This window comes from Mixophyes fleayi, chromosome 4 (assembly GCF_038048845.1).
Source record: "Mixophyes fleayi isolate aMixFle1 chromosome 4, aMixFle1.hap1, whole genome shotgun sequence".
In the NCBI taxonomy this organism is placed as follows: domain Eukaryota; kingdom Metazoa; phylum Chordata; class Amphibia; order Anura; family Limnodynastidae; genus Mixophyes; species Mixophyes fleayi.
In genome coordinates, this window is record NC_134405.1 from 274,253,506 (window position 1) to 274,278,649 (window position 25,144).

A 25,144-nucleotide genomic window follows, 5' to 3' on the forward strand; every position below is an offset into this window, starting at 1 on the left:
CGGAGAGTAGCGGATAGCAATAGTGGCAGCAGTCTCGAGGAAACACGGGAGAGTTGAGATGAACTGAAGACTGAAGCGCACAGAGGCAGCGGATAGGAATCAGCCAAACAGTCACGATGAAACACAGACGAGTTGCAGGTTGAAGACTGTAGTGCACGGAGGCAGCGGATAGGAATCAGCTAACAGTCACGATGATGAACAGGTGAGTGAATGTGGATTGAAGACTGTAGTGCACGGAGGCAGCGGATAGGAATCAGCTAACAGTCACAATAATATATGGTAGAGTTGAAGTGGTTAGACGACTGTAGTGCACGGAGGCAGCGGATAGGAATCAGCTAACAGTCACGATGATAATCAGGTGAGTGGATGTGAATTGAAGACTGTAATGCACGGAGGCAGCGGATAGGAATCAGCTAACAGTCAGGATGATACACAGACGAGTAGAAGTGGTATGGGAACCACAGTAGTAGAAGTGGTTTGGAAACCACAGAGGTAGAAGTGGTTTGGAAACCACAGGAATCAGCAGCGCTGAATAACGAGGATACACAGGAACACCTTCAGAGACTCATGGGGAATGAGACTCCAAGATCAGGCAACGTGGTGTTGACCACAGGTGCTTAATATAGGGAGTGTTGCCTGATCTGCCAATTAAGTTAAAGGAACATACACTGAAGGATTAGAAAGGGCTGCGCATGCGCAGTCCCTCAGGATGGAGGACGGCCACGGTTCCTAAATGTCCGGGAAGAAGCACTCACAGTCCGGTGAGTGACAGAGGGTAAGGAGTTTGATTTTGATCCTGTAGGGGAATATTAGCCCAGCTCTATGCTTAATTTAGCACTCTTTCTTATTCTCACAAATATAAAGACTCTCTGTCCAACTGCACCTCAAACATCACATTTTCCTCAATCTTCTAAATCCACTACCTTGGTTTCACACTTGAATCCACACTCTGCATTATTCTTCACATCCCATCTCTCTCCAAGTCATCTTAATTCCACCTTATAAGTATTGCCATAATACTATCTTTTCTAACCCAATATGCTACAAAATTCGCATCCACTCTCTCATCTCCCATCTTGACTACTTCAAGCTTCTGCTATCTTGCATTCCACTCATCCATCTATTCCCGCTTCATTTCAACTTAATGCTGCAGCAAGACTGATCTTCTGCTCTTGCCACTCCACATCTGCTGCACCACTTTGAAAAAACATATACTGGCTCATTGTGCCCTAAAGAATCAAATTCATATTTGTTAGGTGCTGTTGTTGTCCTTGGACCACTCTCCTAACGTGTTGGGGTAAATTTTATTAGCTCCGGGATGCTAAGCTCCTGTGGCTGGCCTTTAACAGACTGCCTTTCCCTGCAACCTGAGCAGTTCAACGATTTTCCTTGCTGCTATTGTTTGTCTGTAAACCCTGTATTCTGCTCCAGTCTGATACTTTGGTTTAATCTCTGCCTGTTACCTGCCCACCCCTGACTGCTGCCTTGATTGACCTTATTGCTTGTGACCCTATGTATATAGCTGCCTGGACCAAACATTTTGCCTGCTGTTTGACTCTGCCTATCATCTGTGTTATCACCTCCCAGCCTCAGGTTCGTGGTCCCCACTATCTGTTCCATTGGACTTATCTGTAATAGCTGTGTTCCAGATTTACAGCACGGCCTTGCCTCTACACCTTCCCTTGCACTGTGTTGCTCTACAGCACCATCTCCACGCAGGCCACAACTGGCATTACATCCATCCTTAACTCTACACTGCCAAGCTTCCCGGCTTACCTGGACCTTTCTGCTATCTGTGCCTGCAGATCACCTCACCCGCCTGGTAACAAAAGTCTTCAGCTCCACTGCTTTACCTGGCAACCCTGCCATCCTGTACCAGTACTTAACTTGTTACCCTCTGCTTTTTACCCATTAAACCTTGGAACCTGCTGCCTATATGGAAGAAGTCTTGCCATTTACTGTATCTATACTTCATTGTGTTGTCAGAGTATACCTATTTCCGCTGCTTAACCCTGCAACTCCTATGAACTGAGTTGCTGTTTACTTTTGTCGACACCAATTGGCTTTCCGTGTATCTCTGCCTTAATAAATACATTAGTTTTTTTTTTCAAACACCACTTACTCTCCCTGAATTTGTACTAGGAATCATAACAGAATAAACGGTCATAAAATTTGAGCCTGTTGATTGCAGGCTCTTTTAACTTGCATAGTTTGGGACAAATACAGACTGTGCAAACATGTAAATGTATGGAAAGCTTATACTAGTTGAATTCAAGAATCAAGTAGTATCACCCCTCCCCCATATGTAACAGAAACCATGGTTATTAGAAAAGAGATCGTACCCCAATTTTCCCAATGACTCTGAGGAAGAAATTATGCCCGTTTTAGATGCTATGAGACCCCATATTCCCTTTTTTCAACACTGATGACCGGACACACAGGTTCGCTCATCTATTTCTATATAACCTTTGCATACAGTCACTGTACCACCAGCTCTGGAGTTTCTACCTCTACACAACGTAGAAACTCAGCGGACCATACATGTCCCTTGGAAGGCCAAAGAGCTCCATAGTATTGTACAGGAATGACCAATGTACAAAGTTGAACCCCCAGGTTGTACTTCTTACCTAACATGGACATAGAACTTTCATAAGCTCATATGCGGGGACATTCTACAATTACAAAATGTAAAGAACCCCTAGGTGCTCAACTCCACAGAAAAAAGTCTCACTAGGAAACAAGGGACCAACCCTACCTTGCTCGAATAATAGAAACTAAACACTATTACACTATTACACTAAACTGTAATAGTTAAAACAATCTAAAATGGTAAAAAGCTTATCAATATTGTCTCAAGATAAAAAGACCTAATAATGAAAAATTACCAGTCAAGTCAAAATAACAGATGTTCCCTTAACAATAAATACAATAATTTCAGTGTCAAAAACAACAAATTAAAGTGTCCATTCAATAAAAAACAATAACAAGTACTGTGTTTAGCAAAGTGGTTGTTGTGTTCAAATGTAGAAGAACATACAATATTTAATAAATATTTTGCTATTGAAAGCATACACAAACACCACATTTGTTAAATTTGAATTCAAGTCCTATAAACAATATTTGTGTATTACTCACCAGACAGTCACCTCTCACACAAATATTGTGAGAATCCTTATATGAGCATTGGGTTCCATCATGTGCTAGTCTTTTCATGTACACCACATCTCCGGTTTCTTTTGACTGACAGTAAAGATGACATCTTTCTTTTTCTGAAAGACAGTCAGTTACACATCAGTCAGTTACACGTCAGTCAGCTACCTATCATCCAGTTATCCTATATATCATTATACATTCCACTCACTCCTCTTCAGTGTTCAACCTATATCACAATTTGACCTTCCATTTACTACCTTTCCGCTTCCTGCCTAACTACCACGTAGCGGTATACCCGAAAGTTACTCCCATAAGTGGTCTGTCTTCTATTTTTCCTTGCCCCTACTCCAAACATTATCTACATGTGCCTTCCACCTTCCTCTTTTCAATTTCCCTCCCAACATTTCCTACCCTCTCCATTACCTATTTTCCCTCAATCAAAAAAAAAAATGTTTTGCCTTTAATAAAGTTGCCGTTTTCAATATGGCCCCCACAATCTCCGAAAATCGCAAATTTGACAAATCCGATGCTTAATACATTTACCCCCTCGTATTCAATAGTTCTACCTTCTCCCTGCACATCTCGGGTGCTCTCTACCCTATCCTCAGTGCCAGCCTCTGCCTCCTGTTCCGAGGCGCCAGCCTCTGCCTCCTGTTCTGAGGTCCCTGCCTCTGCCTCCAGCTCTGAGGTGCCATCATCTGCCTCCAGCTCTGAGTCTCCTGCCACTGTGTCCGGTCCCCAGTCTCCTGCCACTGTGTCCGGGCCTGAGTCCCCTGCCGCAGCCTCTGCACCCGGGTCTCCTGCCGCAGCCTCTGCACCTGAGTCTCCTGCCGCAGCCTCTGCGCCCGAGTTTCCTGCTGCAGTCTGCTCCAGAGAGGGCTCTGTCCCTCCAGTCTGCTCCAGAGAGGGCCCTGTCCCATGCGGTTCAGCCCGAGTTGCCACTCTATGCGGTTTTGCTCGAGTTGCCACTCTATGCGGTTTCGCCTAAGTTGCCACTCTATGCGGTTCAGCCCGAGTTACCACTGCTCTGCGGCTTCTGACAGTGCTGTCTGCTCTGTGGCTTCTCACAGTGCTGTTTGTTCTGCGGCTTCTCACAGTGCTGCCTGCTCTGCGGTTTCTCACAGTACTGTCTGCTCTGAGGCTCTTCACTGTGCTAGCCAGTCTGAGTGCTGTGCCCAGTCTGGGATTCCCGTCAGGTGTGCCCAACTTGCCGTCCCAGCCGGGAACTCCTGCTCTGCCGTCCCTGTGAGGGACTCCTACTCTGCCATCCCAGCTGGGGACTCCTGCTCTGCCGTCCCTGTGAGGGACTCTCCAGAGACCTCTGCCCAAGTTGATCACTCCCTGGAGTTTGCTGGTGAGCTAGAATGCCCAGATGCCTCTTCTAAGTCATCAGATCCTCCTCCAGTCTTCTTTGATGGAGACATCACAGTTTATTTCAGTACTTCAACTTTCCATGAAAAAGTTTCAAGATTCTCCGGATTACTTTGCCAACCAATTTAACCAAGTGGGTTCTATTATCATGAGTTTTAGAAGGGAGCCACAGACTTGGGCCTTCTCTCTTCTAAATTATGAAAACCTTATTATCCATAATACCATGGACTTTGTCAACGCCATTTGTAAGAAGTACTCTCCATCAACAGTTGAGTTTTCTGGTCATAGTTCTTCTGTTTCCATTCCGGCCTGTGTTTCAGCTCCAATGCTTATTCAGAAATCATCGATGTCCGTTGCTTCCGTTGGTCAACCTATATCTTAAAAAAATAAAAAGAACAAACAGGAAAAAACCCTTTCTCGACTGTACCAATCACAACAAACCTTGGTTGCCGGCTTCATGGGCATTTCACCATCCTGTCATAAAATAATAGGTCCGGTTCCGACTCTTGAATGGGACTCAGACTCTGAGTCTGAAATTGATAATTCTAGAGACTTGGTGGATGAACTTGACAATTCTTCCTGTGCTTTTAAAGAACTGGGCTTTGTCTGCACTCCATTGGAGAAGGGCTCAATTATGTCTCCTAGAAAATCCCGCAAGAAGAGTAAGCAGAAGAAGAGAAAAGCCTGACAGAGACTATTTATGGAGCGTCAGGAATCCGCTCCTTTAACGGGGGGGATAATGTTAGGATCTCCTTGTATCTCTGTGTGCATATTACCCTGCAGTACCTGTGATCCTCCAGAGGTGCTGCTGTTTGGCCTTTCCGACTATCAGGGGTTAACTAGCACAGCTAGCTAATCAGCCACACCTGACTTTGTCCTATATATGCCTGCCTCTTCCTGAATCCTTTGCTGGTCATTGAAGTTCCTAAGCCTGCTCATGTTTTTTGTTTCTGGATTACCTGCATGTTTCTGGCTACTACTGCCAACTGGTTTCAGTTAAGTTATTTGCTGTATTTCATTATTATTTACCAGTGGTTTGGCAAGATCTGGAAGTCCATTGTTTCATTCAGCCTGAACTGTTTACTGTTTATTTTGTCTTCCCGGACTATACTTTTTCTGCAATAAACAGTTTAAACGTTTATATCACGTGTCTGGCTCCATGGCTGTAATTAAGGAATTGTTTTTGAACAGAACCATAACATCCATCACCTATGCTCATGGTCTCAACCACTGGACCTCTTCTCAAACAAACAGTGATGGGCATTACTTTGACCATATATTCTCTCACCTCTGTGATATCTCTGACTTCTCTAAATCATTAGTCCTGTTTTCTGACCATAGCATCCTCTCCTTCAAACTCTTACAACCTCCAGCTCCTCCTCAAGCACCCAAAACCATGAGAACACCCTGTAACCTATGTGATCCTGACCCCTCTCCCACTCCTCTCTCCCATATCCTCTTTGTTTTGCCCTAACACAACAGTCTCCTTTTACAACTCCACCATCTCTGCAACCCTAGATGAAGCTGCCCCTTCCACCACACTTCACCTCTGTCATGCTAAACCCATACTTTGCCAAACCAAGTTCACTCCCTAGTTTCAGAGATGCTCTCATTCTGCAGAGTGTCTCAGGAGAAAGTCCAGCTCTGAAGCAGTCTTTATCCATTTCAAATTCATCTTGTTTTTCTATTAAACTGCCATCTCTATTATCAAACAATCCTACTTCAAAACCCTTAACTTCTCCCGATCCCATAACCCCCATTGTCTCTTTTCCAATATCACCTTTTTGACAACTAATCTACCTTTGTCCTCATTTCATCTCACCCCTCTTGTGTGTCAAACTGCCTCTCTGTCATATCCATTTAGATGGCTGGAGGCTACCGTAAACTCAACATATCCAAATATCATCTATCTACCACCTTTCCATCACTTGGCATCACATCCCCCATCTAATGTCGCTTAAGGTTGATGGTCTCACTCTTTTCCCTGTTCCCCAAGCACACTGCCTGGGGGTCATCATTGACTATGCCCTCAGTTTCACTCCCCACATCCAGTTCCTTGCCCATTCCTATTGCCTCCACAATATTGCTAAAATTCAACTCTAAATTGAAGTATTAAAATGAAGCTGCACAATATTTGTGTGCTACATGCAAATGCAGGCAGTATTTTCCCTGGATGCAAACAAAAAATTACATTTGCACCCTCTGAATCGCACATTGGTTTGTCCGTGTGTACATTTTGCATAATTTAGTTGGATTTGCTCCTAATTCTAAATGAGACTCATAACTGTTTTCTGAACAAAAAAAGAGCAATTTATATGAGATCACTGTAGCCTTTCCTGCGGGAAAGAGACACTCTGAGTTGCAAATGGTAAATGGACTTATTAAAAATCACTTATCGCCAAGATACATTAATAAAAAAATGACAGCTGAGCGATACTCAGTGACCCCAATGATCCTAGCCTGAAGCAGTTACCACTTTGTCGGGTCAGTCACAGGGAATATGTATAGGTGTGACCCAGACTATCCTGAGATGGCAACAGAATAAGTATTGTGATGTTATATGTACCAAGACATCACTTAAATAGACTTCTCCATGCTTTGGAAAAATCCGTAAAATCTTATCACAGACACTCCTTGATGTATAGGGTGAAGCTATATCACTAGCGATAATGGATGTTTTCACCCTTTGATATACAATTAATAAAAATATTAGCACCCTTGCACTTATTAAAAAAAAAAACCCTCAAAATGTCATCTAAATATAAGGTAAAATTAACTGCAAAATTTAGTCTCCAAAATTATTTTGTTGTCAAAATACATAATTCTGATTTTAATACAGTACATACTTTTAAATTAGAAAATGAAAATAAATGGAATTGACAACATTTTTGACACCCTAAACTTAACATGGTAGCACAGCCTTTGGTCAAAATAACTGCAAATAAGCACTTCTTATAACAATGGATGAACTTTCTGAACCTTTCACTGACAGTTTGAACCACACCTCTTGTGCAAACTGCTTCAGTTCTCCCAGATTTGAAAGGCACCATCACCAAAGTACTGTTTTCAGATCTTTCCATAGGTGTTCTAAGAAAATTAGATCTTGACTGATTTTTGGCCTCTTCAGAATAGTCCAGCGTCTTGTCTTGAACAATTCTTGGGTGCTGTTTGAAGTGTGTTTGGGATCATTGTGCTGCTGAAAGAACCATGACCTTCGAAGAAGACCCTGCTTTTTGACTGGTTTCAACTTTGCACTCCAAAATGGCCTGCCAGATGCAGCACAGCAAAACCCTAAAACATTAGTGAATCTTTTCCATATTTGACTGTTTTTTTGGAGCTGCTTTTTTCATTTTGTTTTCTGTAAACATAGCAATCATGTGCTTTACCAAAAAGTACTAATTTGGTCTCCTCTGTATATAGGACATTTTCCCAGAGAGAAATTTGGCTTGTTCAGGTGTGTTCTGGCAAACTCCAGTTACCGGTACATTGATGATGGGATTTTTCATTTGGAAGGGTACAGAAGGAGGTTTGTGTAGGTTTTGTGAATATTTGAATATTAATAATTCATATATTGAACTGACTTTTGATTTCAGTAGAGTGAGTGTAAATTTTTTGGACCTAACGGTATACATTAAGGATGGGTCCATACAAACTGTGACGTGTAGGAAACCTACAGACACTATTAGCTATAATCAACGGGATAGCAATCACCACCATACATGGTTGGAAAATATTCCTTTAGGGCAGATGAAGAGGGTGAGGAGAAACTATTCAGGGGAAGAGATTTTTAGAGCCCAAATTCAGGAGTTGAAAGTCTCGTTTATAGAAAAAGCATATAGTAGAGAGAGTGTGAATAATGATGAAAAGGCAGTTATTCAGTTGGACAGGGAAGCCCTTCTGACCTCTAAAGAACAAATAGAGAATAAACAATCTAAAAAGTTTGAATGGGCATTAATTTCCCAATTTACGAGAGACCATAAAAAATAGAAAAGATTATCTGAAAAAAATGGGATTTGTAAAGAAGGGATGTGGTGATAGGAAATCCAAAAACACCTGTATTCATATAGAAAGGCCCCTAATATAAAGCATAAGGTAGTGAGGAGTAGTTTACTGAAGGAGATAAGGAGATCCATTAGAACGGTAGTATTCCATAGGTGCGGAATATGTGTGGCCTGCAAGGCATGCAGGTCTACGACAATGAAAACGACCAAATTAGAAAAATATGGTTTTAAGCTTTCTATTGATCAGTTTATAACTTGCAACACAAGAAATGTAGTCTATGTGGCACAATGTATGTGTGGTAAAATATATGTGGGAAGAACCACACGACCCCTGAAGATTAGATTAAGGGAACATGTTTATAATATAAAAAAAGGGATTAGAGACACATTCTTTGTCTCACCACTTTAAGATGATTCACTCATGCAAACCAGAGTGTATAGTACAATTATGGGGGATACAAATGTTGGAAGTATCCTGGAAGAATAGTGACACAGCCAGTAATCTGGCAAAGGCGGAGATGAGATGGATTTATAATTTAAAGGCATTAGTACCAGAAACATTGGACACAGATTTTGAGATAAAATGTTTTTTTTTTATGAGGGTAAATGTAGTAGATCGGTGGGTCATTTGCATGTATATATGTTATGTGGACTTATATATTTAACATTGTGGATGTTAAGATTTGACATATGGGGAGATTTTTTATGCAATGATTTTAACTTTGTTCTGAGGTAATCCTATCATTTACAATAATGAGCTAATCTTTGTGAGATGATGGATGGGATTCCCGTCTCGGTTTGTTAAAACAGTGGTTCGGAAAGAACAATGAGAATTGACACCTGCTTCAATAAAGGTATTTCTAAACAAGTCTCATTGTGGGATCGGGACTTTCGGATAAACATCAGTTATATCTGGCATTTGGAAAGTACAATGGAGAACTGCGGTCTCTGAATAAAGTTGTTTTAAACCAAACCTCATTTTGGAGTTGAGGTCTGGAACGCGGACACTGGAAGCACACGTGATTGAAGTGGCGGGATTCTTAATTACTGTTAGTTAGAAGGTGTTAAGTGCGTATTGTCGCTAACCAATAACAATTGTCGACTCTTGATTTGTGTTTCCAACGCACAAAGATTTATTCTCAAAAGGTAGCAGAATATATTCAAGCAATGTAATAATAAGTGCAGCCGTTACTTATCGCAGGCCCTCTGGATCCAATGTACAGTCATTCAATCCTAAAGTCTGGGGACAAGATGTCTGAACACTAGATGAGGAGCTGCTGCATATATGCATGCTTGCTTTTATTGGTCCAGGTTTCAGGAAGGTCCAAGGGGTTGTCAATCATTGGCTAGTTTAAGCTCAGGAATCCAAAGGAGGGGGTCATCTCTCCAGGGGATGAGCACTGATCTTCCCGCCAAGATTACTCAGTCATAATAGTCCATAATTCCTTAACATTAATAACTTGCGTATGCACTCTGCGATTCCTTCGCAGAGTGAACCGGACAGTCGCAAATGCGAAGAGGATTAGTATGATACCACACATGACTAGATTCCTTCAACCTGTACCATATGTTTTGCTGATATGCATATAACTTATAATATTAAATATAAATACTACTATATTAACACATAAATGACTATGTGTTGAAACTACCTTTAATGTGTACTATTTTACAAGTCTGAGTGTTTGTGCGAATGTATGTAAAAGACTAAATACTGTTGTTGCCACGTGTTGCAGCTGCGTACGCCCTTCCGTAGCGTACCGTATGCATCTTTTCAGACAAAGACAACCAAGTTTGCTCGATTTTAATTGAAAGGACTTTATCCAATATGCTGACTTCGACAGCTCCACCCTTTGATAGTATAATAAACTATCACCCAATCACTGTTTGAAGTTCAGGGTTATACAACACTTCTTCACATACCATGATCTTGGTGTCTTACACCACCCTTTCTGTCTCATTCTAAGTGTTTCTCCTAGAAGACTGTTTCCCACACTTCAACACAGTAGGAACACATTTGACAAATAAACCAATTGCTATGATGACACCCAGTATAAGGAGAAGGAGCTTACCTACACTAGCAACCAGTTCCTGTACCCACTCCCCCAGACCAGAGAACCATTTCACAGGGTTCAACCATGAGAACCAACCTGCCACCTTTTCCCCGACCTCATATAACGAAGAATTATGGTTCTTTCGAAATTCCCATTTCAGTTGCAAAATTTCATCCATCTTCCGGTCTATAACCTCTTTAGGGTCATCCGTATTATTGGTGATGTACGTGCAACATTTGACACCGAACTGGGTGGCCAGTGTTACACAGTACCCACCAGTAATAGAGGTGAGATAATTTAGTACCAGTCTATGTTGCACCAACTCCTTCTTGTACGCTTGTAGCTCCCTTCCAGTATACCTGAAAGTGTCATCATACATCTCGGTGATATTATCTATTAATTTAGCTAGGTCTTGGATATATTTAAAGTTTAATGTTACCCGGGCGGTCCTGGTGAGATCTAGAGCAACCATAACTTGAAACCCAGCGGTTTCACTAATCAATTTTGTAGCTATGGGCTCCTCACCAGGAATCACATTTCTCTTGCCACGGTGTTCATACTGTGTGTGTGTATGTATGGTGGTGATGTAGTCTTGTGAATACCAACCATTTCTTCATGAGTAATAGTCATGATTTCAGGAACCAGTTTAGCTAAGAAACACAAGCCCTTGGAACTCGGAGTCACCCAGGAATAAGCTTTTCTCCCACAAACAAAGTACACATCATCAGGGAGTACATATGGAACAGTATGCCCATTAATTATATCGCACAGAGTTTTGACGAAACTACCCATGCCTAGATTCTTCATTTGCTCAAGACACGTGTCAGCATGGATGACATTCTAACAATTATCTATAGAGACTTTACCAAAGGACACTTTCTTATGTTTGGTTATATGCCCTAATTTGTGACTTCCATCAACATTCATGCCTATTGGTGACCTTGTGAGTCTCCCTCTAAAATGAGTGTGGCGAGCCATTGTCTGATCTGATGGGTCAGCTTCCCAATTCTCCAGACGTTTTGCATGAGAGATATTCAGGCACAGCAAAGATCTGTCTACAGAGTATTGTCGAAGCGTTAGACTAGGGGACCTAGTGTTATTGTACCTCCCCTCTATGGGCCTCCCACCTCTCAATTCGAGTATTTCAGAGATGTTTAATGGGAATGGCACTAGTCCTATGTTATGCTACCCCTGTGGCACATGAGAGCACACCCAGCACTCGGTTTGGTTTAGCACTTTACCCACCAGGGAGTGATAATCCTCCAAAGGATGCCCACCCACATTCAGATTACAGGTGGACTGACATCGCTGGATGCATCTCTCTTCAACGAGGGAGTCGCAGAACTTGCAGATACAATACTCATCAGACAATAGCTCCTCACACTGCCTCCGAGTTCCCGAGCTAGCAGACCTTTTCATAACCCCTGGACCAAGCTTGACAATGGGCTGTTCTGAGTATTCTAGTAACTTTTTCTCGACCTCCGTTTCACTGCCAGAACCTTCCTCTGTCCTCCATCCTCCTTCACAAAAATAGAATGTCCTGGAAAAAGTAAAAACAAGGAAGATCCTGGAACAAAAGAAAAACAAAAACCGCCACTCCATCGCTGGAAAGATAGCTCTGATGCAAAGTCTCTGGTTTAAGTGTCTCGACTGCAGGCTTTAGGTCTCCCGAAACAGATTTACGAGTGACAGATCTGTGTTGTCGGACTCAGTTTTATCTCGCACTTTCTAAGGGTTACTGACTCTCCTGCAGTGGGTGGAATGGACCCAAGTGTCTCTCTCTGCAACCTTCAGTGATGTAGTACTGGTCAGCAGCACTTGGTACAGGCCTTCCCAACGGTCTGTTAAACAACCTGAACGTAAGAAATTGCGGATCATAACATAGTCCCCAGGTTCAACATCATGACAGTTTGTTTCTGGCATACCAGGTGACAGCATTTTTAATTTTTGTTGTTGTTGCTTTAGCTGTCTGCTCATTTTTATAAGATATTGTACAGTCACTTCATTATTACCCTTGAAGTCGTCTTGTGGACTCACGATCAAATGAGGTTTTCGGCCGAACAGTATCTCAAAGGGGGACAGATTAAGAGGAGGTCTAGGAGTGGTTCGAATGCTGTGGAGGACTAGTGGCAAAGCTTCAGGCCATGCTAACCCAGTTTCAGCCATTACCTTACCAAGCTTGTTCTTAATGGTACCATTTACTCTTTCCACTTTACCACTGGCTTGTGGTCGGTAAGGGGTGTAAAGTCTGCTACAGATTCCCATGAGTTTACACATATTCTGGAAGATATCACCAGTAAAGTGGGTACCCCTATCACTTTCAATGATTCTAGGGATACTGAACCTACATACAAAATCTTGTACAATTTTCTTTGCAGTGAACACAGCAGTATTAGTGGCTGCTGGATATGCTTCTACCCAACCGGAAAACACATCAATACACACTAACACATACTTTAGATTCCTGCACGGTGGTAATTGGATATAGTCAATTTGTATTACCTGAAAAGGTCGGTCTGTAGGAGGGATGTGGGATGGCTGAGTTGGAATAGTTTTCCCAATATTTTTCCTCAAACAAGTAAGACATGACATTGCTTTCTTACCAGCCTGAGAAGAAAATCCAGTAGCGCACAAGTATGCTCTCACCAGTTTGCACATACCTTCTTTACCCAGGTGAGTCAGACCGTGTGCTGCTTCAGCCAGGCTTGGATAGTATAATCGGGGAACTACAGGCTTACCTTGTCTATCCCTCCAGAGTCCTGAGGACTCTTGACCACATCCCTTCGCCTTCCAGACCGCCTTTTCCTGCAGGGAACACAAATCTTGCATTTCAATTAATTTCTGCATGTCTAATGTCTGAAAAACCATCATAGTCTCGGACGATACAGTCATAGGTTGCCCTGCTGCCCATATAGCAGCTTTGTCTGCCCTGTTGTTGCCCAATGACACTGGGTCTTCTTCAAAGGTATGGGCTTTGCACTTTATGATGGCTACTGTTCTGGGTAACTGTATCGCTGTCAGAAGTCCTTTTATGTGTTGTGAGTGTGCCACTGGTGTACCTGCTGCTGTCGTGAAGTTTCTAAGATGAAAAAGGGCCCCAAAATCATGCACTACGCCGAAGGCGTACCTAGAGTCAGTTTATATATTGGCTGATTTACCCTCTGCCAACTCACACGCTCTCCTTAATACTACTAGTTCCGCCACTTGGGCTAAGTGAGGTGGGCCATAGGGTTCAGCTTCTACCACATCCTGATCGTCTACCACAGCGTAACCAGTACATAGCTCTCCCGTCTCTGTCTGTCTATGACATCTCCCGTCTGTATAAAATGTAAAATCTACATTTTCTAAGGGGGTGTCACGTATGTCGGGCCTTGCAGTAAAGGTCTGGTTCAGGTGTTCCATACAATCATGCGTGTCAGTACTCTTGCCTAATTCATCATCGACCAGGGTCTCCTCACCTCCCACCCTTTGTGTCTCTAGAGACACATATGGAAGGTATGTAGCTGGATTTAAGGTGCTACATCGTTTGATGGTGATGTTTGAGGGTGCCATCAGGGCTAGTTCCCACTTTGTGAATCTAGCTGAAGAAACATGTCTGGTTTGGGCTGAATTTAACAGAGCTGATACAGCATGGGGTGTATAGATAGTTGACCAGAAGAGCCGCTGCTGCTACACTTCTGAGACATGTTGGGGGTGATCTTGCCACATTGTCTAATTGTGCACTGTAGTATGCTACCGGTCTGCTAGCGTCACCATGTTTCTGTGTAAGGACACCTGCTGCACAACCATCAGCTTCCGTACAGTATAGCTCAAAAGGCTTTTCATAATCAGGTATTCCCAATGCAGGTGCTCTAGTCAGACTATCTTTAAGATTGAAGAACGCTTGCTCTGACTCTTCTGTGTGTACAACACATTCTGGTTTTGAGGAAGAGACTAGCTCCTGCAATGGTAATGCCAGAATAGAAAAACCTGGGATCCAGGATCTACAGTATCCACACATCCCCAGGAAAGTACGAATCTGCTTCTGGCTCTGCGGCAAAGTCATGTGTTGTATGGCCTCAATCCTGTCGGTTGTCAGGTGTCTTAGCCCCTTAGTGAGGCAGTGTCCTAAGTATTTGACCTTAGTCTGACATGGCTGTAATTTGTCCTTTGCCACTTTGTGCCCTGTTTGTGAGAGATGGAGCAACAACAATTTAGTATTATGTAAACATGACATAAAAGAATCAGAGCACAGCAACAAATCGTCCACATATTGAATTAGAACAGACCCATTGTGGGGTTGAAAGGATTGCAAACAGTCATGTAAGGCTTGGGAGAAAATACTGGGGCTGTCAATGAACCCCTGGGGAAGTCTGGTCCATGTGTATTGCACTCCCCGGGAAGGAGAATGCAAATAGGTATTGACAGTCAGGGTGAAGAGGGACTGAGAAGAAAGCAGAACATAGATCAATGACAGTAAAGTGACTAGCAGACGGTAGAATCTGCATGAGGATGACAGCTGGATTCGGCACTACGGGGAATTGGCTCTCAACAACTTTATTAATTCCCCTTAAGTCCTGGACTAATCTATAGCCCCTCCCCCCACTCTTCTTCACAGGGAAAATGGGACTATTTGCTGTGCTCGATGTACGAATTAAAATCCCTTGTTGTAACAGCCTTTCAATAACAGGATACACCCCTAGTTCCACTTCTGGTTTTAATGGATACTGTGGGATTTTTGGAGCTATCCTACCACTTTTTAGATTTACCATGACAGGGGCTACGTTTGCCATCAGTCCAGTGTCTTGTCCATCTCTGGTCCATAGTGAACCTGGTATTTCCAGCAACATCCCCTTTACTTGAGATGGACTTGGTTCTATAACAGTAGAGTGTAACATTAACCTTTGAGGGGTGTCCAATATGTCCTGTACCTCATGAGCGACCTTCTCGGGTATATCTAGGAACACACCATCTGAAGTTCAGTATATGACACATCCCATTTTACATAACAAGTATCTCCCTAGCAAGTTAGTAGGAGCCGCTGCAGCCAAGAGAAACGAATGCTTAGTATGCAGAGGCCCGATAGTAACTTCAGCGGGTTTAGTTAGAGGATAATGTAACACTCTTCCCGTTACCCCCATAGATGGAATAGTTTTACTGGTCACCTGTAGATTAAAAGGAGAGGTTATCACAGATCGGGCCGCCCCTGTATCTACAAGAAAAGTTTGTTTCCTACCAGCTATGTCTCGGATCATTGTTGGTTCTTCTCTCTGACTCTCAGTTAACCTCACTGGCTGTAGACTACAGGTATGAGCTGACCCCTAGCACTGACTATTGCTTTCCCGCGCAGCATTTGCTGTTGTAACATGCGCTGGCAGGTGTGAGTCTTCTAGTCTATGTGAATCCCTCCATGAAGGATATCTATGTGACCCTTCATTAGGATTATACCTTCCCTTTGTAAAATCTTTTCTCATTTGTCCTTCTTCTTTGCAATTATAACATCTCAACATTCTGCGTTTCCTGTTATGTGGGTTATATGTTGGTGGTCATGTATGCATTCCCTCTAATGCTTGTATACTCACCGTCATCAACTTGTCACTCTTTTCTTCCCTTTTTCTAAAAATATTTTTGTCGTGTTCCACAGCAATTTCTCTAAGAGAATCTACCGTGCTTCCTCTCCAACCAGGGGTTGAGGTTTATACTCTTGTTTTTAGATTTTTCTTTAAACCATCCATCAGTACTGTTACCGCTACTTCCCTATGATGTGGGTTCTCCCTTATATCTGATACCCCATTAAACTGTGTCATTGATGCAAGAGCTCTACCAAAATAGTCTGCTGCAGTTTCACTATCTTTTTGTTTTATGGTGAAAATCTTACTCCAATTTACCACTACTGGAAATTAGATGGCTAAATGTTTGACAATTTGTTCTATATTCTCTTGGTTAATCTCATCAGTCAAGGTGTCATCTTCGTCCAACAAACAATCTTTAATAAATTTTTGTATGTCAGTATTGGGAGGAAGACACGCCCTCAACACTACACGCCAATCCTTATTGGTTGGTTCATGTGCATTTCCTAAGTCTTTGACAAATTTCTGACACTCAGCCAACTCCTTTCTAGGGTCTGGGAATTCAGTCATAATGGAACGTTAATTCTGATCTAGTCCAGGGACAATGCATTGTAACATTCTTTAAAGGGACTACACCATCCTTATCCGCTTTTCCATTGGGAACTGATATTGTGCGGACTGGGTACGCACCCACTGGTTCACTGGCTCCAGAAGTCACTACCGGATCTGCTGTTTCAAGACTTAGAACGCTATCACTCCTAGTGATCACACTACTCTCACCTATCTCAGCCATTGCTCCTTTCTCATACTTACGCTGAACCTCTAACATATTAACAGCATGAGCAATGGCCGAAATCACAGTGGGTTCATCTTCATCTTCTGATGCACTTGTTTTAAACTGACTTAAAACAGGATATAACTTAGCAATTTTTTTTTTTCAGTTTTACTAACGGCTGTACTTACCCCTCCCGCCACACAAGGTGGCGGGGGCGCGCTTGCGCTGAGTTCGCAACGCTTCTCAATGGCTACTTCCGCCGTACGCGCGCTTTTCGCCACGCCTACTTCCGCTGTACATTCGCTGCTCTGCCACGTGTTACCTTCCATTTGCCACAATTTTAAACAATCATTATGTCTATTTCTCTTTTTTGTTGACTTAATCAACCACACTTTATCTTTTACATTATTTAGTACCTCTTCATTAAAACTTCCTATTGGGAAAGGCCTATCACAATCTTTGGTCATCTTGACCCACATGTCACAATACACAGTTGCGTATGCACCATATTTCTTACACATGAGAAATCTCGCTGAACCAATAGGCCCTTCCTTAGGCAGTACTTTGGCCTTCTCTAGCGTTTGCTTAGCACCCATGTTGAACAATAGGGTCCCAGAAATATCACAATATCCTGCCACAAAATAGGGTTCCAGAAATAACACAATATCCTGCCACTAATTTCAACACTACCGCTAGAGATATTTTACCGTATTTGCTACAAGCCGCGTCCACTCGCTTCCTCTCGTATTAAATGAGGACCCCTAATACAGAAATATCAATGCGGACTAAAGGGTTATCAGCTCCTCGATCACCCCTGACTCTCCAACAAAATCTGTTGAGTTTATTACGCCTGGTAGCATCCGGTAAAATCAATCACCAGACTTACCAACGTAATTCCTCCCCGTTACTCCCAAGTCACAATCACGGCTTTCCTTGCCGTGCGGTGCAATCGCAATGCTTAAAGGTTATCAGTAAGCGATGCAATTACCCTTGGGTGTACGTCGCGAAAACTAGCTTAGTTTCCGCCCCCGGTATACCTGCCTTGTATACCGTACACCAGTTGGGCACCTGCCTCGTCAAACAGCAACTGACACTCTATTTTACAATAGATAAAACCTTAGTGTATTTAAAGTTAACAAATCACACGACATACACCTTTTCTGTGCAGAAAATCAAAGTTCCCAACAATAGTAATAATGCCCCGGAGGTTTTAACAAGTAATTATACTATGCATGTATAACAACTATCAAAATGATTGTTTAACCACGTGGCAAATCTACCGGAAGTTCGCGTATGCAAAACAGGAAGTACACTTACGCTAAGCAATGCAATACAGTTAAAACGCACAATGACAGTAAAAAGAAACAGTTTTCTCTTTTGTCCCTAGGTTCTAGTTAGCGTGCCCCAGACAATGCAAAACGGACATTCGGTTTCACAACAAAGAGTAAAATTCAGGTTTTGAACACATTGCGTTCTTACCCGTATATGACGCGTCTCCACAATTTGTTGTGGAACCGAAATCCGTTGGTCTTGCGTATCATCCGGCAACGAAGCCTCCAAAGCTCATGAGCCCCCAAATTGTTAAGTGCGTATTGTCGCTAACCAATAACGATTGTCGAATCTCGATTTGTGTTTCCAACGCACAAAGATTTATTCTCAAAAGGTAGCAGAATATATTCAAGCAATGTAGTAATAAGTACAGCCGTTACTTATCGCAGGCGCTCTGGATCCAGTGCAGTCATTCAATCCTGAAGTCTGGGGACAAGATGTCTGAACACTAGATGAGGAGCTGCTGCTTATATGCACACAGAGATACAGTAAAACAATGCAGATGGTATAGCTTGCTTCTATTGGTCCAGGTTTCAGGAAGGTCCAAGGGGTTGTCAATCATTGGCTAGTTTAAGCTCAGGAATGAGCTCTGATCTTCCCGCCAAGATTACTCAGTCATAATAGTCCATAATTCCTTAACATTAATAACTTGCGTATGCACTCTGCGATTCCTTCGCAGAGTGAACCGGACAGTAGCAAATGCGAAGAGGATTAGTATGATACCACACATGACTAGATTCCTTCAACGTGTACCATATGTTTTGCTGATATGCATATAACTTATAATATTAAATATAAATACTATATTAACACATAAATGACTATGTGTTGAAACTACCTTTAATGTGTACTATTTTACAAGTGTGAGTGTTTGTGCGAATGTATGTAAAAGACTAAATACTGTTGTTGCCACGTGTTGCAGCTGCGTAAGCCCTTCCACGCCGTAGCGTGCCCTTTCACGCCGTAGCTTACCGTACGCATCTTTTCAGACAAAGACAACCAAGTTTGCTCGATTTTAATTGAATGGACTTTATCCAATATGCTGACTTCGACAAAGGACTATATAAGGATGGTCTGCATGTTGCATGGCAGCCTTGAAAAAGACCCTTGAACGGGTAGAAATGCATTGGTCACATCCTGACATCCAGCAGTTTTAGCAGATTGGACAGTGTTGTGAGGATCGCTACTGCAGTAGGATAAGTCATCTTTCCTCGGTTGTCTATATGCTGTTACTGTCATGCACGTCTGGTACGGACTTACACATAAGTAATGCGATTTTTTTCATGTTTTCAAGTTGAGTGTGTTTTATTGAATTTTTTGTCATTAAATTTGATAACCTTAATGCACGAGATCTCCCCTTCGGTGTCATTTCTTTTGTTTACATGTTCGAGTGTATGGACTGAAGATTTCAACATAAGAATGGAGGCCTATGCCTGATACTGGGAAGCTTTTCTGTTGCTGCAATTATGCAAGCATATACCCTAAGGGGTTTTGGAAATTAGAAGAGCACTGGTGTATTTCTATACATACATCTGGTATCCACATTGTAAAATTGAAGATCCCTGTTTTATGGTGGTGGACTTGTTTTACCATGTTTATTATGTGACATACTACACTATATTTGCCATTTTTTGTCTTTTGGACATATAAGTCCTATTAGTGTCATACATATGTGTTCATAATAATCACATTTTGTGAAGAACAAATCTGAAGTTGTGATCATCCCATTGCACAAAGAAGGGAGCACAAGTGTATGTATCATTATTTTATATATCTCATTCAGCAGTAGGGCCCTCCTGGGACTCCTATCATATATTCCCCTTTCATTTGAGTTGGCAAAGTATGATCCAAGTTGAAACTGTCGTACCTTGTTATTATTATTATCATAGATTTGTAAGGCTCTGCAGAACCATGCAGTAGGAGAAACTGGGCCATATATAAAACAGGAACATGCAAGGTAGGCAAAATAAATGTAGACATGAAAATAATAGATATAGAGAGCCATTCTCATGAGAAAGATTACAGTCTATGTGGAATTCGGCATAGCTGAAACAAGAGGAATGAGTGTGGCTTAGAGTAGAGATTAGGACAGTTGTGAAGGTGCATTGGTGAGAGTAGTATCATCGGAGATAAGGTAAAGTCCTATAAAGAAATGAGTCTTCAGAGAGTGTCTAAAGATTTGAAGGATATGGGAGAGCCTGATTTTGCGTAGTACGGAATTCCATAAGTAAGTAGCAACATGGGAAAGTATTGTAGGTGGGAGTAAGAGGTGGATATCAGAGATGAGACAAGGCACAGGTCAGGTGTAGATATAAGAGTGAGAGAGGGAGAGTATTTTGATATGAGATTTGAGATGTATCAAGAGGTGGTGTTGTTGAGGGCTTTGTAGGTAAGGGTGAGAAATATGAATTGGATTCTGGAGGACACAGGGAGCCAGTGCAGTTACAAATTCGTGTAGTAGATGTGAAGCAGTGAGAGAGGAATGTCACTCTAGCATTGAATTGAAGTGTGAATACATGGATGAGGAGAATGCCAAAGAGCAGGAATTTGCAATAGTCAAGATGGAAAATGATGAATGAATGGATAAGAATTTTGTCAGCATATTGGGTAAGAAAAGGGTGTATTTTGGTAATAGAGGAGGGAGTCAAAAGTGACACCAGCCATAGGACTTTGGAGATTGAGGAGGTTCAGGAAAAGAACTGTGTCATAAAGGCCAAAGGGTCTGTAGGAGGAGAGGGTGATCAAAAGTGTCAAAAGCTGCAGAGAGTGGATGAATATGGAGAAATGACCCTTACACTTTGCTGTAAGTAGATCTTTGATCACTTTTGTGAGAGATCAGTGTAATGTTGGGGTCAGAAGTCTGATTGCAGAGAGCTGACAATGGAGTGAGATGATAGAAACTAAGACAGGTAAATGTACACCAATCACTCTAGTAGTGTGGGAAGGAAAGGGGAGGAGAGAAATAGGTTGGTAGTTGGGTAGAGAGTATGGATTGAGAGATGGCTACTTTAGAGTTAGTGAGATGAGCGCATGTTTAAAGGAGGATGGAAATGTTGCAGTGGAGGCAGACAGGTTGAAAAGGCAAGCTAGAGATGGACATGCAGTGGAGGAAAAAGAGCGGAAAAGTTGGGAGGGAAAACTTCTCCATCATTCCAACAATTCTGGGTTGCAAACTTTGATCAAGTTTTCCAGGGAGGTTAGCTATAGTGAAAATGGAAATGTCAAGGTTTCTGGAGACTGATTTGTAGCCTTTAAATTTTCCATTCTTGGGTACAATCTTCTGCATAACACAATTTTATTACTTACTTTCTTTTCTCCATCCTCATTGTAGTACACACAGTGACACAAAAAAAAACAGAGAATAAATCTGTCAGGAACTATAGACTCAAACAGTCAATTTGGATTGACACTACCTATAGTGGAGGTGTGGAGTTTAACATGAGTATTCATCAGAAAACCTTGCAAGGATGTAAAGGTTTTGCTCATCTTCATATTGCTCACGGCCAGAGTGGTGACGATACCAGGAATATACCAGATTGGTGACAATACCAGGAATACACCAGACAGGTGACGATACCAGAAATACAACAGTCTGGTGATGGTACCAGGAATACACCAGTCTGGTGACAAAACCAGAACTACACCAGAACAGATGGAATTACCAGGAATACACCAGAACAGGAGATTATTACCAGCAATGCATTGGAACACGAGCCAAACAGACAGTTACAAAGGTAAGAGACTTAATAAACTCGCACCATATTGCAACTGTTTTGAATAGTGTGGAGGCAATTATGGGGCATGAGAGGAGGAAAGGTTTATAAGCGTGCAAGATGGTGGTTGCATCAAGCTATATCTGCAGTGTGGATAAAGGGGCTACCCTGAAGAGTTACCTGGAGGGAAAAGAGGAGCACGCCGGACTCCAGTAAGTACACTGGAAGATCTGGCGCGTGACAATACCTCCCTCATAAGGGTTGACTCATGACGCCCAATAAAGAGCTTTTTGGGGAATTTAGGATGGAATTTCTTCAAAAAGATGAGCGAGTGAATATCAGAGGCATCAATCTAAGTACGATCCACTGGGCCCTTGCAAACCACCAAAACTGAATTTTCTCATTAGACACACTGGAATCAAGAATTTGTCATAGTTCAAACTTGTCACCATGTTTCGACTTGATACTAGATGGAGACGTGGTTCTGAAGAGAAGCAACTAGAGGCTTGAGTAAAGAAATAAGGAAAGCACTGGGAATGAGAAGAAAAGAAGATAACTTTAGTCTGAAAGGCACAGCATTAATGACTTGAATTTCAAATGGACCAATGCACCTAGGAGTAAGCCGTATACAAGGTGCTTTCTGTCTCCCACCTTCAACATAGAAATCGCCCGGCATTTCATATAAAAAAAATATTATACCAAACAGATGATTTCTTGAGGTTCTTCATAACATCAGGCTAGATTTTAGAAAAGTCCCAGCTTAATTAATTAACCACAGAAACATCAGTATTGGCCAGGGACAAAAACTTGAAGAAAGGAATAGAAGAAGTAGTCCAATGAAAATTATTGCTGGTAAAATTCTGCCAATGGAAGATGATCTACACAGCTGTCTTGACTGGCTGAGCTATACATCCTAAGGAAAATGTCCAGTTCTTGATTCAGTCATCTTTTTTGACCATTCAAGTAGGGATGAGAGGCTGTAGAGAAGTTGGAAACAAAATGTGCTCCATGGTCTGATACAATCCATGTAAACAAAATATATCTTTAATGAACAGAGTAGCCGGAAATGAATGAAGTAGAATGAAATTAACAGTTTTAGTAAAACAATCTACCATCACCCAAATGGTGTTACATTTTTTGCTTGGAGGCAGATTGGTAATAAAGTCCAAGGCTACATGGGACCATGGTCTCACAGGAATAGTCTGGGAGTGTAAATTACCCTTTGTCTCACATACTGACAAAGGGTTGTTCATCAATAATCCCAAGAAATAAGAGCCAAAATGATGGTGAAGAGGTCTTGCTGGAGAATCTGTTGAGCATCAATGGTTTTAGTAGGGAAACATGGAAGGAATTATGGATTCTTAGAGAGGGAGGAAGGAGTAACTTGTAGGTTACTGGGTTAATGACCTGTGTAACCGGAAATGGCCCAATGAATCGTGGAGCAAGTTTCATCGAGGGTACCTGAAGTCTAAGGTTCCGTGTGGAGAGCCAGACTTTGTTGCCAATATTGAGGATGGGAACTGCGCTGGCGATCAGCGGTTTGTTTAAATCGGTGTGATGCTTTTACCAAGTTCTCCCTCGTTGATGCCCAGATGAGAGCCATATTACGAACAAGAGAGTGGGCGGCAGGAACAGAAGGTGCAGAAGGCCGAGAAAAATCAGGAAGGATGAGGTGGGTACCGGATACAGTAAAGAAGGGAGAGGAACCAGTGGAATCATGTACATGATTGTTATGGGTAAATTCTGCCCAGGGGAGCAAGTTGTACCAGTCATCTTGATTACCAGAGGAAAAGCAGCGGAGAAACATTTCAAGATCCTGATTTACATGCTCCGTCTGGCCATTGGTCTGGGGTGATACCCAGAGGAGAATTTTAGGTTGATTCCGAGGTCTTTACAGAACACCCTCTAAAAGCGAGATATAAACTGCACCCCACGATCTGATATAATCTCTTGGGGACAACCATGGAGCCGGAACACCTCCTTTATGAAAGCTTGGGCCAGTTTAGGGGCAAAGGGCAGACCCTTCAGGGGAACAAAGTGGGCCATCTTTGAAAATCTATCGACGATCACCCGAATAGTATTGTACCCCTCCCTGGGTGGGAGATCGGTGATAAAGTCCATGGAAATGCAAGTCCAGGGGCGTTCAGGAACGGGTAGAGGCAGGAATAACCCAGAGGTATGGAATCTAGGAATCTTGTTTTGGGCACATGTCTCACAAGAATCAATGAGCTCCTTGAGATCCGATCGGAGCATAGGCCACCAGTAGCTCTGGGTAAGGAGAGAACAAGACTTCTTGAATCCGGCGTGGCCAGCAAACGTTGTAGCATGGGCCCAGAGGAGGGCTTTCAAGCAAAGGTGGGGTTCCAAGTAGGAGCAACCAACAGGAGGAGTCTTGGCTCTAGTTAGAGCGATTATACTAAAAGGTTCGAAAATGCGAGGAGGTCTGACTGAAGGCACCTCATCTGACTCATTGAAGGACTGGGAAAGAGCATCCGCCCGAGAATTCTGAGCACCGGAGCGTAAGGTGAGTCTTAAATCAAATCGAGCGAAGAAAGAGGACCATCTTGCCTGATGAGGATTTAGGCAGCGTGCCTCTCGGAGGTAGGTTAGATTCTTATGGTCCCTAAAGACGGTCACCGGGTGCCTTGCTCCTTCGAGAAGGTATTGGAAGAAAAGATCAGTATGTCATCCAAGTAGACTACCACCGAGCTATAGAGGAGGGCCCTGAAGATCTTGTTGACAAACAATTGAAATACAGCGGGAGCATTGCATAATCCGAAGTGCATGACGAGGTACTCATAGTGTCTGTCACGAGTACAAAAAGCAGTCTTACACTCGTCACCTTCACAAATCCGGATCAAATTGTAAGCAAGTTTGGAAAAGATCTTAGAACCACTAATACGGTCAAAGAGTTCGGAAATGAGAGGAAGCAGATATCTGTTCTTAATAGTGATGGCATTAAGCGGTCGGTAATCGATACAGGAACGTAAGGTACCATCCTTTTTCTTCACAAAGAAAAAGCCCGCTCCAGCAAGGGAGGTAGATCTCCTGATGAAATCGCGTTGCAAGTTTTCTGTGATGTACTGGGACATGGCCTGATCCTCGGGAAGGGTAAGAGGGTAGATTTTGCCCTTAGGAATGGGCTTCCCAGGTTGTAATTCAATGGAGCAGTCCCACGGGCGATGAGGAGGGAGGAGCT

At 42.5% G+C, this 25,144-nt stretch overlaps 1 protein-coding gene across 2 annotated transcripts in view; it reads right to left on the reverse strand.

Moving 5' to 3' along the window:
- The window catches only part of LOC142152766 (A disintegrin and metalloproteinase with thrombospondin motifs 2-like), a 775,540-nt gene that overhangs the window by 332,685 nt on the left and 417,711 nt on the right, over positions 1–25,144 (reverse strand). For both annotated transcript variants that reach the window (XM_075209748.1, XM_075209747.1), the window contains exon 13: positions 3,136–3,269. In XM_075209748.1, coding sequence (XP_075065849.1) covers positions 3,136–3,269 — 134 coding nt within the window. The remainder of the gene's footprint in view (positions 1–3,135; positions 3,270–25,144) is intronic.